Here is a 21,483-nt window from a genome sequence, read left to right as displayed (position 1 = left end):
GGTCTGCAGCAGCGCTGGTAACCATTACCAGAATCCACAGGTGGTGTCACGAGACAAACTGTTAACAAATCCCCTTTTAAAGAGTGACCCAGAGGATGGACCTGGGAGCCGACTGCCGTGATATCCTGCAAAGAAGGTAAAGGCCCGGGTACCGAGTCTCCCCCATATATCCCCCTGTGCGAGTCATCTCTTCCTGGCGTCACGAACAGGATTTCGTGCCCGTTGCCACCGGGTACTGTGTGCCGTATTTGAACTGTGTTTGAACTGTGGTGAACATCGCCGCCATTACAGCGTCGCCGCGCGAGAAGAAGAGGGGCGTAACCACGGGAACCAGAGAGGCGTGACTGATAGTAGCGTGTGACGCCCAAGCCCCTCCTCGCGCTCTGACGCCACACCAGGAAGCGTCAGGTCCTGGAAGGAGACCGTGATCTGCGGAGCTGCGGCCTACCCGATAAAAGCAAAGAAGGTAGGCTACGGTTTACTGGGGGGCGCAACCATGGCCGACGACCAGCAATATGCTGGAGCATCGGTTAACGCTCCCGATGCTCAACTCGCACCCGACGCTGCTCAGGCTGGAGCGGCCGCCCCACCAGCAGGGGTCGAGACTCCAGTGATACCCATGGCCATCCCGACAGAAACCCGTATCCCGGTGACCGTGTCACTTACACCAGACACCACGGGGAACGCGGGTGGTATGCCCTCCAAGTACATCGTGTGGTCGAGGAGGAACAGGACATGCCCCTGCAGCCTGCGATGACCCAGCTGGGTCAGTCGGCAAAAACCAGGAGTACCCTCCCCAGGCGGGGACACCACTACTAAGCAAGAGTAAGTGGGACTGAACACTGTGTGAAATAGTTACCCGTAAGGGTACAGTAGGAAAATTTGTTTTTGTGTGAACTGGAAAATAATGTGTGCCTTTAGTTACCCGTAAAGGGTATAAAGACTTGTAGGCTGAAGACTGTGAGCAGCCAAAAACTTTCCGTTGTAAATAGTTGCACTTATTAAAGTGCCCCCTATTGGTTTTATATTAAAAGACCACTGAACAAAAACCCGTTTGGCGTGGCCGAAGACGTGGTCCAACACCTGGATCACTTATGCCCTGTAGCCACGCTCAGGGCCTACGTTGAGAGTTTTCAGGTGGGTCCCTCATGTTACTCTTGTTACACCTTCATCAGTGAAATGGACACCTGGTGACGGGACTTACTGTAACACTGTTATTGTTATTATTATTGTTACTTGTTGTTACCTGTTTGAAATGCTTCAGTCCAGGAGTACTGAATTGTACTAGGGTGGAATGTGGCACCCTGCTACTACAGGTACCACAGGACCCAAAAGGGTGCATGGATGGACTTCTCCACAAGAGGCCCTCACTACCAACAGACACCTCCACCCTTCCACCTCAGACCACCAGAGGGAGCCCTGTTAGGGATATATAAACTGGAGGGTGGAGTGAGTTAGTCAGTCAGACAGTGTGCTGGCAATTAGACCAGTGAAGAAGCAGCACGTGAGCTGCTCTGTGTGCACTGAGGGCCCGGAGTGTGGCCGAGGCAAGGAGCGAGGATAGAGGAGTTAAGGGGGCAGAAAAGTGTCTGAAGCTGTCACGGGTGTGTCGCCACGAAGATCGTCACGATTACACAGCCTGACTTCTCGCAGCTGACTTTTTGGTGCTTTGTGTTTTCGGCAGTGAGGGAGTTAATTCTCTCTCTCTCTGTGCTAGACGAGGTCCAGCCTCGCCCAGCTGCAATCAATGTTGATTTAGTGAGACTCCTTCAAATGCCTGCTGGTCTGTTTGGGAAGTGTCGGTGAAAGCATTTCATACAGACTAACAGAGCGGATCGTGGTATTTGGAGTTTCTGAGATAAGTGTATTTGGAGTGTTTCTTCCCTTCCTCGCTTTATCATTTATCTCCTTTCCCGTTGGTGTTCCCTCTGTTGTAGTTGTGTAGTTTTTGTATGCAAGGTGGTTTTGGTTTTTCCCTTGTAATGTCTCGTTCGTCTAAGTACTGTGTGTGGGCATATTATTACTTGTCCCCTTTTGTTGTGATCGGGGTCCTTCTCAGGACTAGATTACTTAGGTACAGGGATCCTCAGGAGGTAGGGGTTACGCTGGCGGTCTGGACCTCTGTACCTTTAACAGTACCTCCAGGTTGAGGGATTAGTCAGGGCCCCAGCTTAGGGTCAGCTTAGGCCCCTGACCTCCAGTATACTGAGACAGCGTGACATTTTCACCGACCCGCTTAGTTTTTCCCCAGCTACCATGGATCCAGTAGCCGGTCTAGCTCGGCAGTTGCAGAGTTTGTCCATGGAGCTGGCGGACGTTAGGTCCAAGGTTTTGCATCCTCAGGAGCAAGCCGGACCAGAACCTAAAGTAGCTCTCCCTGACAGGTTCACTGGGGGGCGGGACAAGTTTTTTGTTTTCCGGGAGGCATGCAAATTGTACTTTCGGCTGCGGCCTCGGTCATCGGGGAGTGAAGAACAAAGGGTGGGAATTGTCATCTCGCTCCTACAAGGGGACCCACAATCTTGGGCATTCTCTCTTCCCCCGGGCTCCCCGGCTCTCCAGTCAGTGGATAGGTTTTTTGCTGCTCTGGGACTCGTATATGATGACCCAGATCGGATCTCCCTTGCTGAGTCTAAGTTACGTAGGATCCAGCAGGGAGATCGTCCGGCGGAGGAATTCTGTTCGGAGTTCCGTAGGTGGGCCACGGACACCCAGTGGAATGACCCGGCTCTTAGGAGCCAGTTTTGTCAAGGTTTATCCGACAAATTACAGGATGTGTTGGCACAGTATGACTCTCCCGCGTCACTGGAAGCCGCTATGGCCCTGGCTATTCGCGTTGACAGACGGCTTCGGGAGAGGTGCGGGATAACTCGACCCCCTGTGATGACTCCACCTCCTACAAGGTCCCCTCATATGGTGGTTCCCCTGGTCAGTCCAGAGGAGCCTATGCAATTAGGAGGGACATCATTTCGGGGGAGGGGACCGGTGGTGCGCCATAAGACAGGAAGGTGTTTCTTCTGCGGGAGAAAGGGACATTTTATTGGGAGGTGTCCATCCCGTCCCTTGCAGAGTGAAGAGTCGTTGGAAAACTGTTGATCCCAGGTTGTGTGGTGGACGGCAATCTGGGAGTAGGTATTTCGTCCCTAGGTTCGTCTCAGTTTCTCGTACCGGCGGAGGTGGTGGTGGGTACGAGAACTGAGAGGATATCTGTTCTTCTGGATAGTGGGGCCGGGGCTAATCTGGTTGATGCTCGGTTTGCCCGGGTTCAAGGTATGCGATTGAGTGAGTTGGCTAAACCCATCCCCATATTCTCGATCGATGCCAGGCCTCTCGGTCAGGGAAGTTTTTTGCAAGCTGTGCATGACGTAAAACTTCAGGTGGGGGCGATACATAAAGAACTGTTGTCTTGCTACGTGTTGGAGGGTCTTCCCACTCCTATAGTGTTGGGCCTTCCTTGGTTAACTAAGCATAACCCGGTTATTAATTGGCAAACCAGAGAGATAAACCAATGGAGTAAATTCTGTAATAAAAACTGCATGAACACGGTCATCGGTGCGGTTACTCCTTGGGTCTTACCTCCATTTCTGGCGGACTTTGAGGATGTATTCTCGGAGAAAGGGTGTCAGGAACTACCTCCTCATCGCGAGTATGACTGTTCTGTAAAACTGCTCCCTGAGGCCAAGTTACCTAAAGCTAGGTTGTATAACCTTTCTGGTCCTGAGAGTCAGGCCATGAAGGATTATATTTCAGAAAGTCTGGCTAAGGGGCATATTAGACCTTCATCTTCACCGGTGGCTGCGGGGTTCTTCTTTGTTAAGAAGAAAGATGGAGGCCTACGCCCTTGCCTGGATTTCCGTGAACTTAATCGGATTACGGTCCGAGATCCGTATCCACTCCCACTTATTCCCGATCTCTTTAATCAGATCGTGGGCGCCAAATGGTTCTCTAAGTTGGATCTCAGGGGGGCGTACAATCTGATTAGGATGAAGGAGGGGGATGAGTGGAAGACGGCGTTTAACACTCCGGAGGGGCATTATGAGAACCTTGTCATGCCATTCGGTCTGACTAATGCCCCGGCGGTGTTCCAACACTTTGTTAATGACATTTTTCGCCGCCTGGTGGGACAGTTTGTTGTCATATATCTGGATGATATCTTAATTTACTCGCCGGATCTGGTGTCTCATCAGGAGCACGTTAGGCAGGTGTTACAGATCTTGCGGGATAATAAACTGTATGCCAAATGGGAAAAGTGTGTGTTCGCCGTACAGGAACTCCAGTTTTTAGGCTTCCTGGTTTCAGCGTCCGGTTTTCGTATGGACCCTGGGAAAGTGCGGGCAGTTCTTGAGTGGGATCGGCCAGAGAATCTTAAGGCACTACAACGTTTCCTGGGGTTTGCTAACTATTACCGGAAGTTCATTCGTAATTTCTCGTCCATGGTTAAGCCTCTCACAGACATGACTAAAAAGGGGACGGATTTTTCTAGGTGGTCTGACAAGGCTTGTCAAGCATTCTCCTCCTTGAAAAAATGTTTTGCCTCGGCACCCATACTCATTCAACCTGATGCGTCACAGCCATTCATTGTAGAGGTAGACGCTTCCGAGGTAGGGGTGGGAGCAGTATTGTCACAGGGTTCGTCCCCTGGTAAGTGGCATCCGTGCGCCTTTTTCTCTAAAAAATTGTCGTCCGCTGAGAGGAATTACGATGTCGGCAATAGGGAACTCTTGGCCATTAAGTTAGCTTTTGAGGAGTGGCGCCATTTTTTGGAGGGGGCAGTCCATCCGGTCACCGTCATCACCGATCACAAGAACCTGCTATATCTGGAGTCCGCGAAACGTCTGAATCCCAGACAAGCTAGGTGGTCATTGTTTTTTACCAGGTTTAATTTTGTCGTTACATATCGTCCTGGGTCAAAAAATGTAAAGGCGGATGCCTTATCTCGTAGTTTCCCTGGGGCCGGGAATACGGACGACCCGATTCCTATCCTTCAGGAGGGGGTGGTGGTTTCGGCAGTATGCTCTGAGCTGGAGGAGGAGGTATTGGAGGCTCAGGGGGGCGCCCCTGTTGGACCTCCGGGGAGACTGTTTGTTCCAGATCAGTTGCGACAAAAGGTGATCGAGGCACACCATAACTCAGTTTTGGCAGGACACCCGGGGAGTAAAGCAACTGTGGATCTCCTCTCGCGTCGGTTTTGGTGGCCTAACTTACATAAGGAGGTGGTAACTTTTGTCGCGTCCTGTGGGGTTTGTGCGCGCTCTAAGACCTCACATACCCGTCCGTCTGGGGCCCTCTTACCTTTGAAGATCCCGGAGCGTCCTTGGACTCATCTGTCTATGGACTTTATTACGGACCTCCCTCCGTCTTCGGGTAAAACGGTCATACTCGTTGTAGTGGACAGGTTCAGCAAGATGGCACATTTTATCGCTCTTCCGGCTCTCCCTAATGCTAAAACTCTTGCGCAGGTGTTCATTGGGGAGATTGTGAGGCTTCACGGGGTACCCTCCGATGTGGTGTCTGATCGGGGGTCTCAGTTTGTGTCCAAGTTTTGGAAGGCGTTTTGTGCACGGCGGGGGATGCATTTGTCATTCTCATCGGCTTTTCACCCTCAGACCAATGGTCAGACGGAACGTATGAACCAGAGCTTGGAGACATATCTCCGGTGTTTTGTGTCAGAGAACCAGGAGGACTGGGCTTCTTTCTTACCTCTGGCAGAGTTTGCTCTTAATAATAGGCGGAGCGAGTCCACTGGTAAGTCCCCGTTTTTTGGGGCATATGGTTTTCACCCCCAGTTTTGTACTTTCAGTAGGGGGGGCTCTTCGGGGGTTCCTGAGGAGGAACGATTTTCCTCATCACTCGCTTCAGTATGGAGAGGGGTGCTGAAGAATCTGAATACTATGGGGAACCGATACAAACGTATGGCTGATAGGAGGAGAGTGTCTGGTCCGGACCTAAGTGTGAACGATCGGGTATGGTTGTCTACCAGGAATATTAAACTTAAGGTTCCCTCCTGGAAACTGGGTCCCAGGTTCATCGGGCCGTACAGAATCAGTTCTATTATTAATCCGGTGGCATTCCGTCTTGACCTCCCCCCTACGTTTAAAATTCACAACGTGTTCCACAGATCGTTGCTTAAGAGGTATGTGGCGCCGGTGGTACCGTCACCTTTACCTCCCCCTCCAGTGGTGGTCAATGGTAACTTGGAGTTCCAGGTATCAAGGGTCATCGATTCACGTTTTAATCGCCGGTCCCTTCAGTACCTGGTTCATTGGAAAGGGTATGGACCTGAGGAGAGGATGTGGGTTCCTGCGTCGGATATTAACGCAGACCGATTAGTTCGGGCCTTCCACACGACTCACCCGGATAAACCTGGCCCTGAGGGTCCGGAGGCCCCTCGTAGAAGGGGGGGTACTGTCACGGGTGTGTCGCCACGAAGATCGTCACGATTACACAGCCTGACTTCTCGCAGCTGACTTTTTGGTGCTTTGTGTTTTCGGCAGTGAGGGAGTTAATTCTCTCTCTCTCTGTGCTAGACGAGGTCCAGCCTCGCCCAGCTGCAATCAATGTTGATTTAGTGAGACTCCTTCAAATGCCTGCTGGTCTGTTTGGGAAGTGTCGGTGAAAGCATTTCATACAGACTAACAGAGCGGATCGTGGTATTTGGAGTTTCTGAGATAAGTGTATTTGGAGTGTTTCTTCCCTTCCTCGCTTTATCATTTATCTCCTTCCCGTTGGTGTTCCCTCTGTTGTAGTTGTGTAGTTTTTGTATGCAAGGTGGTTTTGGTTTTTCCCTTGTACTGTCTCGTTCGTCTAAGTACTGTGTGTGGGCATATTATTACTTGTCCCCTTTTGTTGTGATCGGGGTCCTTCTCAGGACTAGATTACTTAGGTACAGGGATCCTCAGGAGGTAGGGGTTACGCTGGCGGTCTGGACCTCTGTACCTTTAACAGTACCTCCAGGTTGAGGGATTAGTCAGGGCCCCAGCTTAGGGTCAGCTTAGGCCCCTGACCTCCAGTATACTGAGACAGCGTGACAGAAGCTCACCCCAAGACACAAGCCGGACACAGGGTCCGCGCCTACAGGGTTCTCTACACCCAGTAGGGACAACCGGCATACCAGGAGGCTTCCAGACCCCTGATCATCCTGAAGCTACCATCAAATACAGGACTAGGAACCACGAAGGCCCCGGCGTTCGGGGATAGTGGTTGCCAAAGAAAAGTCCTACTACCAAGCGGTCAGGTGAGAGAGCAACACAACATAGAAGCTAGGCCAAGTTCCAGGCGGGCCAGAAGCTTAGAGAGGGGAAGAAACGGATCAGGAGGCCCTATACGCGCTCACTGGGAATAGTCCTGAAGTGCACCCTTCCTAGCAAGTACCCTGGACCATACCTGCCGTTACACCAGTAAAGGTACTGAAGCGAATCCCCTGTGTGCATGTCCGTCATTCCCCCTGACCCGACCGGGCCATCTCTCACCTGCATCCCTTCCATCAACCCTGCCCCGGGGGGGCCCGCTCCGTCAATGGGGAGCAGAAACATCCCAGCTGCCATCCCATCACCCCCCGGAGGTCTGCAGCAGCGCTGGTAACCATTACCAGAATCCACAGGTGGCGTCATGAGACAAACTGTTAACAAATCCCCTTTTAAAGAGTGACCCAGAGGACGGGCCCGGGAGCCGACTGCCGTGATATCCTGCAAAGAAGGTAAAGGCCCGGGTACCGAGTCTCCCCAATATATCCCCCTGGGCGAGTCATAAGTTCCTCAGGCTACAGGTTCCGGACTACAACCTCCCACGTCGTGCTGCGTTCACCAGGCAGGGGTTCAGCAATCCCTCAGGTAATTCAAGAGTGCCTGACAGGACCCCTTTCTATGTGCCTTCCTCAGTCGTCTTCCTGCGCTGGCTCTCACCCTCCTGCCCTGTGCCTCACAACCAGTGTCCCAATCCGGTAGCCTCGGGTCTTGTCGGGCGACCTGCAGTCCCCTAGACCCTCTGTGGCCACCTTTTCGGCGATATAGTTGCAGATGTGGCCACTGCACCTTGCAAGTACAGCAGCCTTCGGTTCCTAGCTGAGCCTTGTAGTTCTCCACTAGTTTAGGGGCTGGTCCCCTCTGCGGGTCGATCTCTCCACCGCCTGGCAGATTCGGGCGTACAGGCGGCCTCCAGCACTGCCCGTACCCCTGGGTTCCCTTCTGTTCCTGGAGCCTTTATCCTGCTCCCTCTGACGCGCCCCCTGGGACATATTCCTTTTTGAGGGGAATACCCGGCACCGGATCAGATGGGGGGTTGTAGTCTCCGAGCGGCTGTGACCCGGCCCCGTGCCCAGGGCGTCAAGCTCAGTGTTATGTGGCAGTCCTACAGATGTTATTAAGAGTTCTTTTGTGTCGACTACGCCACCCGTTGTGATGCGGTCACTGTGGCCGCCGCTGCAGCAGGGTCCGCTGAGGCTGATGGTGGGTGCGCAGCTTGGTGGGATAACCCCCAACGGGAGGGGTATAGCCTCAGGGAGGACAGGTGCAGAGGATGGGGGTTGTGGTGGTGCAGTGCAGACGGCAATGAAGACAGAGTCGGGTTGTGCAGTTAAGGGTGTTTACTTACTGCAGATGTTGTACTGGTCACTCCAGCTCCGAGTGACCACCCGAGCCGTGCTGCGTCCACCAGGTCCTGGATCCAGCCAACCCCCAAACAAGTCCGGAGCGTGGCCCTGAGCTCTCCTTCTGTCCCGTTCTCTGGCCGTCCCCACCAGGGATCCACCTAGGTCCAGCTCCCTCGGGCCTTCTGTTGGGACACCCTTGGCCTTGGGTTCCCTGACCCTTCATGTGGTGTGCCTTCGGGGTGGATGTAATGGGTGACCGTGACAAACGCTGCCCACGGTCTCCGGTCTCTGGCTAGGGTGTGTTTTCTGCCCCCACCAGCTTGGGTTCCGGTACCCTGTGCCGACTCCTCACCCAGTGCTTTAATTTGGGTTCTTGGGTCCTCTCTGTTTTCCCCTCTGGGTACTCCTTCTTTGCTCCTCTCTCACTCAGGGTCTCTCTCTTGCTGCAGGCTGACTTCCTCTCTGCTTGCTGTCTGCTCCTCTGCAGCTGTCTTGCTGTCTCCAACTGACTTGTTCTCTGCATCTGACTTGTTCTCTGCATCTGACCCTGATCTTAGTTGGTGCCCACCTTATATACACCCTCTATGTGTGAGCTCAGGTGACCAACACCCAATGAGCTCCTAACTTTACCCAGGCTGCTCCCCCTATCTGCCCCTACACTACTTGGGATGCACCACCCCCCTCCCACTCCAGCCAGGAACAGACTCGGTCGTACCTGCACATTTCTAAGTGGGAGTACCGTCGGTCTGCTCCTCGGAAATGGGATGTGTGTAGTGCATGCAGCCTACCGAGCTCAGTTCCACTCTCCATCCTTGCCCGGGAGTGGAATATCACACCTCTGGGTTGAGGTGCAATACTCCTGTAGCAGCCGAATCCTCAGGGTGCTACATTCCCCCCTGGTAAATCACAGCATGTCCTCGGGCTGTAAAGACAAAAACACCAAAACATACAAAAATTTTTTTTTTTTTTTTTCATATAAACATAATAAAACATATAAAACATTATATATATAAAACTTTTCATATAAACATTCTCGTAGTCGTTTCTTGTTTCAGGTTCTTCCTCCGGACACTGTGCAACGTGTGTCCGGGAAAAGTGCGACAGTCTCTTAGAAAAACTGGTTTTCCTATAAAACCGGTAGGGGGCGCTTTAGGACGCGCAACTATTTACAAGGGAAGTTGGCCGCTCTCAGTCCTCGGCCAGGTAGAGGGAAGGGAATGGCTGCTCACAGTCCTCAGCCTGTGGGATTAAGGGGTTAACGGGTAAACAGTTCACACTTGCTGGTCCCAACGGGGACTATATATATATGTATCAACAGTTTCTTTGGTACCCGGTCGGGTAACTATTTACATCACTTGCTCTGCCGCACTCAACGGCGTCTTCCTCCTGCTCTTTGCTTACAGCTGGTTGTTACTTCAGACCCGTCCGGGTCCTCTTGCTCCTCCTCCTCGCACCGCAACTCCTCCTCCGTCAGGCGGTGTACGTGGAGGGCGTAAGGTCCTTTGGCACACTTGTGCCGGGTAAAGGTGACCTCATCTCCGATGTAGAGGTCACGACCTCTGTGCCCCTCCGGCAGATGGGACTCCACGTCTCTGCGCGTGACAAAGACGTCGCCGGGGGTGTTGTTGTCTCGAATGAAGCCCCACCCGTGCTGCTGGTTAAACTTGATTACAGTCCCGGTGGTACGGGGACTGTGCGCTGCACGGGGGTCCCTCCTGGTCCGGCTCTTTTGCTCGGCGCTCCTTATTTGGGCCTGTTGTTCCCGGACCCGCCTCTCTCTCCGCTCCCTCGCAAACTCCTCGAGCTGTTGGCGGCAGCACTCCGCACGCTCTGCTGCAGCTGCCCTAGTTTCCTGAGTGAACCCCATTAGATCTTCTCCGGTGGGGTCCCACTCAAACTGTGCTTCCGCTAGCGGGGGCGAGATCCGTGCCACGGGCTTCGGAGCCGGAATCAGGGGTTCATCCAGGGGTCTTAGTTTCTGCTGCCGTTCCAGCTCATGGTATCCTTCGGGCCAGATGAAGGGCCGCCCGTCCGGCCATGTGAGCTGGCTGAACAAGTCCTCCCCCAGGTGTGGCACCCTTGGTTTTACGGGCGCGGGCGCGGTGGTGGTGGCGCCCGGGTTGCCCAGGCCTTGCGGCCAGGCCTGGGGCACCTGGAAGGTGAAGGGCACCGTTAGGACGGCGGCACCCTGGGCTACCTGGCCTTGCGGCCAGGCCGGAGGCTCCGCGGAGGTAGGGGGCGCTGTTGGTGATGCGGCGCCCGGGGGTACTAGGCCTTGCGACCAGGCTGGTGGTATTTCCTGCTTTGTCACGCTCCGGGTCGAGGCGCGTGACGTCACAGGGGTCGCTGCGGCGGCTTCCGGTCGGGGCCTAGTCCATAGCGGTGACATGGCGGCTACGGGCACAGCAGGGGGACTTTCGGGCTCTGCGACGGGGAGCTGGGGCAGGTGGGCGGTTTCTCGGCTTGGGGTATAGGCGTCCCCTTTACCTGCCTCCATGCGTTCGGCTCCCTTCTCGGCGCCGTCTCCGGCCTTGGGTCCTCCCGCGCCATCCTCAGAGGCGGTCTGCTTCCTCTTCCAGGGTAGCGTGCTCCGTTGACTGGTCTCAGCTTGCTGGGTCATCTCCCGGCTCCACTCCGCCAGTATCTCGCGCTGTACCCGGGCCATCCTCCGTGCGAGGCCCTCCAGGGCAGTCTGTGCACACTCCCGGTCTCGGGGGAGCTGTGCAAGGACCTCCACTAGGCCTAGTGGGGTCGTGGTGTCTAGCAGGCTCCTGACCAACGGGTCGGTGCTGCTCTGCTCTTCTTCCAGCAGGCTCCTGGCCAGCGGGCCGGTGCTGCTCTGCTCTCCTTCCTCGGTCTTTAGCAGACTCCTGGCCAGCGGGCCGGTGCTGTTCTGCTTTCTCTCCATATCCGGGTAAACTTCTCCGCTACTCCTCGTTAGACTTCTTGCCTCCGGGTGCGCTCGCTCCAGACTGCTCCAGGCGGCACCCATCTTCGCTCTTTTCTTTCGTCTCCTCCCACTTCGAGGGCGGTCCCGGGGCAACTCGGTGACTGTCAGCTCCAGGGGTAGTTCTTTCACGCTGACAGACACCTCCAGCATCACAGTCTCTGTTGGTGGGGGCGGTTTCCACTTTTGGCGCCATTTTCTGTCCCGGCCCACGATGGGAGGTGGCCTCTTGCCCTCCTTTGGCACGCCCATAATGGCGTCCGCTGCTCTTCCAAGGCGGGAAATCTGCGGTTTTGGCGGGAAGCGTCGCCCAGTGGCGGGAAACTCTGCAGATGGCGGGAACAAGTTGGAAATGGCGGACAATCGGCGGGAAACGACTGGTGATGGAGTCCGATGGCGTGGACCCTCCGGAACCGGCGGGAGACTTCTTTCTGAGGTAAACTTGCACTTTTCTTCAGGCACGCAGTACCCGGGTGTTGCGGGCACGTAATCCTGCCGACTACGCCAAAGTTGACGCGCCCCCTGGGACATATTCCTTTTTGAGGGGAATACCAGGCACCGGATCAGATGGGGGGTTGTAGTCTCCGAGCGGCTGTGACCCGGCCCCGTGCCCAGGGCGTCAAGCTCAGTGTTATGTGGCAGTCCTACAGATGTTATTAAGAGTTCTTTTGTGTCGACTACGCCACCCGTTGTGATGCGGTCACTGTGGCCGCCGCTGCAGCAGGGTCCGCTGAGGCTGATGGTGGGTGCGCAGCTTGGTGGGATAACCCCCAACGGGAGGGGTATAGCCTCAGGGAGGACAGGTGCAGAGGATGGGGGTTGTGGTGGTGCAGTGCAGACGGCAATGAAGACAGAGTCGGGTTGTGCAGTTAAGGGTGTTTACTTACTGCAGATGTTGTACTGGTCACTCCAGCTCCGAGTGACCACCCGAGCCGTGCTGCGTCCACCAGGTCCTGGATCCAGCCAACCCCCAAACAAGTCCGGAGCGTGGCCCTGAGCTCTCCTTCTGTCCCGTTCTCTGGCCGTCCCCACCAGGGATCCACCTAGGTCCAGCTCCCTCGGGCCTTCTGTTGGGACACCCTTGGCCTTGGGTTCCCTGACCCTTCATGTGGTGTGCCTTCGGGGTGGATGTAATGGGTGACCGTGACAAACGCTGCCCACGGTCTCCGGTCTCTGGCTAGGGTGTGTTTTCTGCCCCCACCAGCTTGGGTTCCGGTACCCTGTGCCGACTCCTCACCCAGTGCTTTAATTTGGGTTCTTGGGTCCTCTCTGTTTTCCCCTCTGGGTACTCCTTCTTTGCTCCTCTCTCACTCAGGGTCTCTCTCTTGCTGCAGGCTGACTTCCTCTCTGCTTGCTGTCTGCTCCTCTGCAGCTGTCTTGCTGTCTCCAACTGACTTGTTCTCTGCATCTGACTTGTTCTCTGCATCTGACCCTGATCTTAGTTGGTGCCCACCTTATATACACCCTCTATGTGTGAGCTCAGGTGACCAGCACCCAATGAGCTCCTAACTTTACCCAGGCTGCTCCCCCTATCTGCCCCTACACTACTTGGGATGCACCACCCCCCTCCCACTCCAGCCAGGAACAGACTCGGTCGTACCTGCACATTTCTAAGTGGGAGTACCGTCGGTCTGCTCCTCGGAAATGGGATGTGTGTAGTGCATGCAGCCTACCGAGCTCAGTTCCACTCTCCATCCTTGCCCGGGAGTGGAATATCACACCTCTGGGTTGAGGTGCAATACTCCTGTAGCAGCCGAATCCTCAGGGTGCTACACCTCTCCTCTTCCTTCAGTCCTGGGCCTCTCCTCAGGCCCGCTCTGGAGAAGAGCTCTTGCAGAGCCTCTGCTCCCCTCACTTTCCTCCTCCAACACCACTCTCTCTCACTGACTGAACTGAACTTTCAAGATGGTTCCCCCTTTTATATCACTCCCTCACAATTGCTCCCCTGATCTACGTCCTCCATCCACACCCACTACATGGTTCCCCCTCACTAGGCTTCCCTCCACTTCAGCCAGGGACCAGGGACTGTGCTCTCCCGTAGGAGCAATCTCGCCCTGCCCTACTGAAGTGGATGTGTTGGATGCAGGTGTTAGGGTCCCGGGCAGCACTCTATCCTTACCTGAGAGTGGGATACCACACCTCTGGGTGAGATGCAGTACCTCTGTGGCGACTGAACCCACAGGGGCGCCACACATGGTGGCAATTTGGATTGTTTCAGTTTCTCTGTTATTGAGGTAGACACGCCACCCATTAGGGGGTGATTAGGACCGTATGATACTACAAAAAGAGGCTAGGTGGATTCACCATATGAGGAGCAATAGACCTGATGGCCTTAATGATCAGCTTCAGTTTGGTTGCTTTATATGATCCATTTTCCTCCTCCTTATCTCTTTTCCTCTTATTGAATGGCTCACCCAATGGTTCTCTGTTACCGTTTTCCTTTAAGGAGACCCGTTTTCAGGCCCATCGTCCTCAATAGGTTTTGTCCACAATCTTTTGTAGTTATTATAACAGTTCTTTATTAAGCGTGGCTCAAATAAGTACAGTATTACTAAAAGTATCGATGAAATAGTAGGTCCGTATATTCACCATGAAATTAGTCCTCTGGGATACTATTCTTTGATTTACAGATGTGCTCATAAATTAACCGTGAATCCACTCATTTATTGAGTTTCTCCTGTTTATAGCGGTTTGGTGGGTGGAGCGCATTTGCCTTCCACTGGCCTGTGAAAGAAACTGTCCTGACCGGAAATCCTGTTAGTAACTACTTTAAATGGAGGGCTTCTTGTACTGAACACATAAGGCTGACACTGATCTCCTGGCACACATGAATGGACATTGCTTGCCTGCCATCTCTGAACTATCTGAATGACCACTATTTAAGCTATGTCTGAATTCTGGCATGTCCATATTTGCATTTTTTCTGCTATAAGGAAGGCTATTATGTTCTCATGAACCCAGCGTTTTCCTTTAAGGAGACCCGTTTTCAGGCCCATTGTCCTCAATAGGTTTTGTCCACAATCTTTTGTAGTTATTATAACAGTTCTTTATTAAGCATGGCTCAAATAAGTACAGTATTACTAAAAGTATCGATGAAATAGTAGGTCCGTATATTCACCATGAAATTAGTCCTCTGGGATACTATACTTTGATTTACAGATGTGCTCATAAATTAACTGTGAATCCACTCATTTATTGAGTTTCTCCTGTTTATAGCTGTTAGGTGGTTGGAGCACATTTGCCTTCCACTGGCCTGTGAAAGAAACTGTCCTGACCGGAAATCCTGTTAGTAACTACTTTAAATGGAGGGCTTCTTGTACTGAACACATAAGGCTGGTACTGATCTTCTGGCACACATGGATGGACATTGCTCGCCTGCCGTCTCTGGACTATCTGAATGACCACTATTTAAGCTAAGTCTGAATTCTGGCATGTCCATATTTGCATTTTTTCTGCTATAAGGAAGGCTATTATGTTCTCATGAACCCAGCGTTTTCCTTTAAGGAGACCCGTTTTCAGGCCCATTGTCCTCAATAGGTTTTGTCCACAATCTTTTGTAGTTATTATAACAGTTCTTTATTAAGCATGGCTCAAATAAGTACAGTATTACTAAAAGTATCGATGAAATAGTAGGTCCATATATTCACCATGAAATTAGTCCTCTGGGATACTATTCTTTGATTTACAGATGTGCTCATAAATTAATTGTGAATCCACTCATTTATTGAGTTTCTCCTGTTTATAGCTGTTTGGTGGTTGGAGCGCATTTGCCTTCCACTGGCCTGTGAAAGAAACTGTCCTGACCGGAAATCCTGATAGTAACTACTTTAAATGGAGGGCTTCTTGTACTGAACACATAAGGCTGGTACTGATCTCCTGGCACACATGGATGGACATTGCTCGCCTGCCGTCTCTGGACTATCTGAATGACCACTATTTAAGCTAAGTCTGAATTCTGGCATGTCCATATTTGCATTTTTTCTGCTATAAGGAAGGCTATTATGTTCTCATGAACCCAGCGTTTTCCTTTAAGGAGACCCGTTTTCAGGCCCATTATCCTCAATAGGTTTTGTCCACAATCTTTTGTAGTTATTATAACAGTTCTTTATTAAGCATGGCTCAAATAAGTACAGTATTACTAATAGTATCGATGAAATAGTAGGTCCGTATATTCACCATGAAATTAGTCCTCTGGGATACTATTCTTTTATTTACAGATGTGCTCATAAATTAACCGTGAATCCACTCATTTATTGAGTTTCTCCTGTTTATAGCTGTTTTTTTGGGTGGAGCGCATTTGCCTTCCACTGGCCTGTGAAAGAAACTGTCCTGACCGGAAATCCTGTTAGTAACTACTTTAAATGGAGGGCTTCTTGTACTGAACACATAAGGCTGGTACTGATCTCCTGGCACACATGGATGGACATTGCTCGCCTGCCGTCTCTGGACTATCTGAATGACCACTATGTAAGCTAAGTCTGAATTCTGGCATGTCCATATTTGCATTTTTTCTGCTATAAGGAAGGCTATTATGTTCTCATGAACCGAACGAAGGGGAAACGCGTGGAGAATATGCATACTTGGCCGTTAGTTGCATGGTTTTATTATGTATATAAAACCTTGATTTTTTTCTTCTATATTGGGAATATGTATACTTGGTTGCTAGTGTGTAGACTTTTTGTGCACATAAAACTTTGGTTTATCTTTTGTTTTGGGACAGGTGCAATAGTAGATCTTGACATGCACTTGACACTTTATGTGTATCCATGTTCTTTTGGGTTTGTAGTATGCTGAAGTAGTCCTATTTATGTATATCGTTATAAATGAAAAAAATGTAAGACATTGATAGGGGCTATCTATCTATTTTGGACCAAGTGTATATTGAGTTAAGACTTACAGTCTGTTTATTGAGGTTTGGGAGGTGATTCTGATCCATCTTCAACTCGAAAAGATCCAACGAGCTCCTCTTTAATTGACCAATCATTACTACTATGCTATGATTGAGTAATACCACAATACCGCCATATAATAACCAATCATTACCACCATATCATGAATGAATAATGCCACAAACCTTAATCCACAAATTACCCCTTATCAACTTAAATATATCGGAAACTTCCCACGTCATTTCTTCTTTCTCATAATTCATTGGATCATTTCTAAATCCATTCACACTGACAATTGTAAAGTTTTCACAGATAAAAGCACAAATGACATTTTTGCGCGGTTTGATGGTTTATTACATAAGGGCATAACCTAGAGGCCACAGTGCGGTACTGCACTTTCATTTCTTTAACCTTGTAAGGATCCAATCAGTTTTATCTTTACGATCCACAGGAATTGTTTTCTCTCCCCACACAATCCATCAATCAAAAGTTTTCAGTTAGTAAAATAGTTTGAAAGACTAAGTAACAGAGACAGAGATGTGCGATCTTATAGCTTTATTATGTGCTTAAATTAAAGGTATAAAAATAAATAGATCCCAGATATGTCCACAGCGCGGAGAGAGAAGGAGAGAGCGCCCCCTGTCATTATACAGAAGTATTACTACTGACGTCCATGAGAAGCGACCTCGGTGCCCGTGCACAACAATTATATACAATGAGTAGAGAACAGCGAACGGAGCCTAAGAAAAGTGGTTTTGCTGCAAATTTCTTATTAAATTAAGATTCTAATGAATGTGAAATTTTGGAGATTCAATTTCTGCAAATTCTCTGAAATGACAGCCAACTAGGCTCTATTTTGTTGGCTTTTGATGATCAAGAAAGAGTTTAAGAAAGTCAATAAACTATTCTGTTATACTCCCCTCTCCTCGGTCCCCCCGCCATTTTTGACCTGTTGCCGCACAGTCCCTTAACGGCTCTTTTTTGGCTTTCTTTTTCCCCCAGGTCTTCCAGCTAACAGCTCTTCTGACGAGGCCCCACGCTGTCACATGAGCGCGATACATGAGATTGACCCCCGTAGAGCCTAGACTATGGCAGAGCCAGCGGAGGGAAGTTCTGGAAGGAAACGAAGGACAAGATGGAGCCGACTGGAGAATTGTCCAGTGGCAGGACAGATATGAGGAGAACCGAGGAGAGGAGATTATGAAACTTTTTTTGAGGGGATTCGGATTCATTAATATCTAAATTTTGGAGGAAATTGGCAGCAAAATTGGATTTGTTTAGAATTTATTCAATGTAATTAATTAACCCCCCACAATTGGAATAGAATTTCAGGAGATTAACAAAACTCTAACAATAACACATGATAACAGCAAAGTCAGGAGGTTGGAATAAGGTGACGTAAAGGAGAACTCCAGCAGAAATGCTTCCTATATTGTCCTCCACCTCTTCCTTATGTTCCTGCGCATTTACCTCATAAGACCATTTACATAAAGGTCTTATGAGGGCTTAGGTATCACCTGGTGGTCACCTACGAGAGCAGGACGTCGTCTCCACCTCCTTCATACTCGCTCAGTGTATAGGGAGCATGACATCACAATAATAGGTGGTGACATCATTCATACGTAATGTCCAGGAAAATGTCTACAGTATTTACAAAAAAAAAAAAGGGAAAAGATCCTCTAAAATCCAGAGATTGTCTTTCTACATCACCTCCTGTTGTGACAAAGTCTCCATCATTATTTCCGTTCCGTTGTATCCAGATTAGAGAGTAATAGACCACATGAATATCATCCGTTCTTGGGAGATGATCCCGTCCGTCTCCTGTGAGTTCGTCGTCATCCAATCTCATGATCGGCAGCTTCTCGGTCTTATTCATCTCTGGGGATGTACCACTGTGGGCCGGTGATCGAGTCGGTGTAATCTGTGTCAAGAAGTGTCCTGCAAGACAAGACAGGAAGGTGAACACGGATCAGGGGTAAGGATGGGGGTCACAGGGAGTTTGCTTACATGGATAATGAAGCGGATTCCCCTCAAAATCCACATCAAAGAGTATCTGAATTGGTTTCATGTGGATTTTGAAGCATATTTCGCATGAACAAACCCTAAAGCTATACACATGGAGTATTTGAGGAGTTTTTCTTAAGTGGATCTGCTCCTAAATTTATTTTTCAAAAACTCTTCTTTTTTTTTTACATTTCTATGGGAAATCCACTTTTCTGGTCATACGAGAAGTTTTTTGAACATTTCTATCCCTAAAGAAAGTACTGAAAAATGTCTGGTGGAACAAAAAAATAAGTTCAAGTCACTCCTTTGAAGATAATCCTGATGGAAAATGCTCCAAATGTTCAATCAAAAAAAGCAGCAAAAAAATGGTATAGAAAAAAACAACTTCCAAAATGCTTCCAAACTGCAACGGGAAAAGAAAAACTCCTGAAAAAAGCAGAATTTCCTGAAGTGGTTTACGCTTGAAAAACTTGGTATTTTTGAAAACACAACCTAAGAGTCGACAATGCTTAAGAGCGAGCAGAGACCTAATATGGAAGGATGAGGGACCCCTACAATTTTGTTTCATGAACCTATAGGTGATGTTTGTTGCCATATCGTGCTTCGGTAAGACAATGTATCCCGCGCTACAAGCAATGACCTTACCAGGCCCAGACTATGGAACAAGAAACAATATGGCACAGCACATTGACATCTTACCTAGGTGTTTTTATCCTGACTGCCAAGGACATATTCCCAGATACCCCCATCCCCTTCAGAGGGGACCACATGGGCATCTGGAGCTCATGCTTGCTGTACACCATATGCTACATTTTTGCAATATCCATCCTTCACCTCGCTTCACCCACCCTTCATCCTATGCTGCATTATATCCACCACCTTCATGTAACATCCAAACCCCAATCGAAGAGCATCTGTTGACTTTTACCCCCTCTGGATGGGTACAACCTTTTGGTCAGACTGGTAGGTTGGGAGTAATAATGGACAATATTGCAGGGTGGTTACAGGACATCAATTTTGATGACTGCATTAAAGGTCCCCAAGATCCAGTCTTGAAGACCAGGTTTCAAGTTTCAGAATTTTCTAAAAATAAACATAAGAATCTCTGCAGTATAAAAGTTGGAAATACTTTTAGGAAATTCATAACTAAGACTCACCGTGAACTTATCTCAGCCTTTCCACATCTACGTAACGGTATTACCACCAGGACGATCACAAGGAGGATGAGGAGCACGGCCAGAAGCGTGGAGACCCCACCAATGACCCCTGGTCTGTTGATCCGAGTCTGACAGTCGTTTCCAAAATACCAGAAATGTTTGGTATCATGACACCTGCGGAGAGAGGAGATGGTGACATAGAGTAGGACTTATGATCGATGATGTTGTGGAAAATCTTTCAAGGTTGTTGTGTTTAGTTTACAGATATTCCAAAATTTCCTTAAATGGCTGAGCCTTGAAGTTCCAGATGGCTCAGTTGTGGAAAATCTTTCAAGGTTGTTGGGTTTAGTTTACAGATATTCCAAAATTTCCATAAATGGCTGAGCCTTGAAGTTCAAGATGGATCGACCTGATAACAATTCTGCCCTTCTTTTGAACCTCAAGTTGCCTTCCTATAGCATCTACCTTCTCTATACTTACAATCTTTCGTTGCTCTTAGTTGTAATCATCATATTTTTCTAACCCTTTTTTTATGATGATTTTTTATCTCCAGTGTCCCTTCAAAATCTCACGTCTCCATTGTATCGTGACGCATTTATATTGTGATATTTGTACTTACACACACTCGGGCCCTGTTTGAAGTAACCTGCAGTCTCCAAAGTGGCAGTTCATCTCTCCAGGAGCTCCTGGCGCACAGACGGACACACAGCGAAATCCTGAGTCTGTATTGTCGGGGAAGTAGTATTCAGAAAACCTGGGAGGAGCAGCCGAATGGCAGAAATCTGAAATGAAATCAAAGTAGGAGAATTCACCGTCAAATGTGAAAATGATGACCGAAGTAAAATCAGAATTATATATCTACCAAAGTAAGTATGCACATAGCAATGGAGCCATAATTCCTAGTGCATGTTTTTCACACTTAAATATTTCAGAGCACAAAAAAAATTTAAATATTAGATAAAGATAACACGAGTAACCATAAAATGCAGTTTTTAAATGAAGGTCTTTATTATTAAGGGAAAAAGAAATCCAAACCTACAGGGCCCTGTGTGTAAAAGTGATTGTTGCCCCCTAAACCTAATAACTGGTTGGGCTGCCCTTAGCAGCAACAACTGCAATCAAGCATTTGCGATAACTGGCAATAAGTCTTTACAACTCTCTGGAGTAATGTTATCCCACTCATCTTTACAAAATTGTTGTAATTCTGCCACATTGGAGGGTTTCCGAGCATGAATCACCTTTTTAAGGTGATGCCACAGCATCTCAATCAGATTAATGTCAGGACTTTGACTAGGCCACTTCAAAGTCTTAATTTTGTTTTTCTTGTGTTTTGGATTATTGTCTTGCTGCATAACCCAAGTGCGCTTCAATTGAGGTCACGAACAGATGGCCGGACATTCTCCTTCAGGATTTTTTGTTAGTTAGCTGAATTCATAGGTCCATTTACCACAGCAAGTCTTCCAGGTCTTGAAGCAGAGAAACAGCCCCAGACCATCACAATACAAACACCATATTTTACTGTTGGTATGATGTTCCTTTCCTGAAATGCTGTGTTACTTCTACGCCAGATGTAATGGGACATACACCTTCCAAAAAGTTCACGTTGTGTCTCGTCAGTCCACAGAATATTTTCCCAAAAGTCTTGGCGATCATCAAGATGTTTTCTGGCAAAACTGAGACGAGCCTTTATGTTCTTTTTGCTCAGTATTGGTTTTCATCTTGGAACTCTGCCATTTTGCCCAGTCTCTTTCTTATGGTGGAGTCATGAACACTGACCTTAACGGTGGCAAGTGAGGCCTGCAGTTCTTTGGATGTTGTCGTGGGGTCTTTTGTGACCTCTTGGATGAGTCATTGCTGCGCTCTTGGGGTAATTTTGGTCGGTCTGCCACTCCTGGGAAG

General features: G+C 49.5%; 1 protein-coding gene across 1 annotated transcript in view; it reads right to left on the bottom strand.

Moving 5' to 3' along the window:
- Positions 1-16,963: 16,963 nt before the first annotated feature.
- The window catches only part of LOC141155608 (uncharacterized), a 60,704-nt gene continuing 56,184 nt past the window's right edge, over positions 16,964-21,483 (bottom strand). Inside the window, exons 8-10 of the mRNA XM_073642475.1 lie at positions 20,204-20,366; positions 19,585-19,758; positions 16,964-18,361 (exon numbers count right to left, since the gene is read on the bottom strand). Of these exons, the coding sequence (XP_073498576.1) occupies positions 18,292-18,361; positions 19,585-19,758; positions 20,204-20,366 (407 nt within the window). The 3' untranslated portion in view covers positions 16,964-18,291. The remainder of the gene's footprint in view (positions 18,362-19,584; positions 19,759-20,203; positions 20,367-21,483) is intronic.

Source organism: Phyllobates terribilis, unplaced genomic scaffold (assembly GCF_046119375.1).
Source record: "Phyllobates terribilis strain yellow unplaced genomic scaffold, ASM4611937v1 Scaffold_7__3_contigs__length_470593459, whole genome shotgun sequence".
In the NCBI taxonomy this organism is placed as follows: Eukaryota; Metazoa; Chordata; class Amphibia; order Anura; family Dendrobatidae; genus Phyllobates; species Phyllobates terribilis.
The sequence above is the reverse complement of the archived record's forward strand: the minus strand, read 5'-3'. Positions and strand labels throughout refer to the sequence as shown.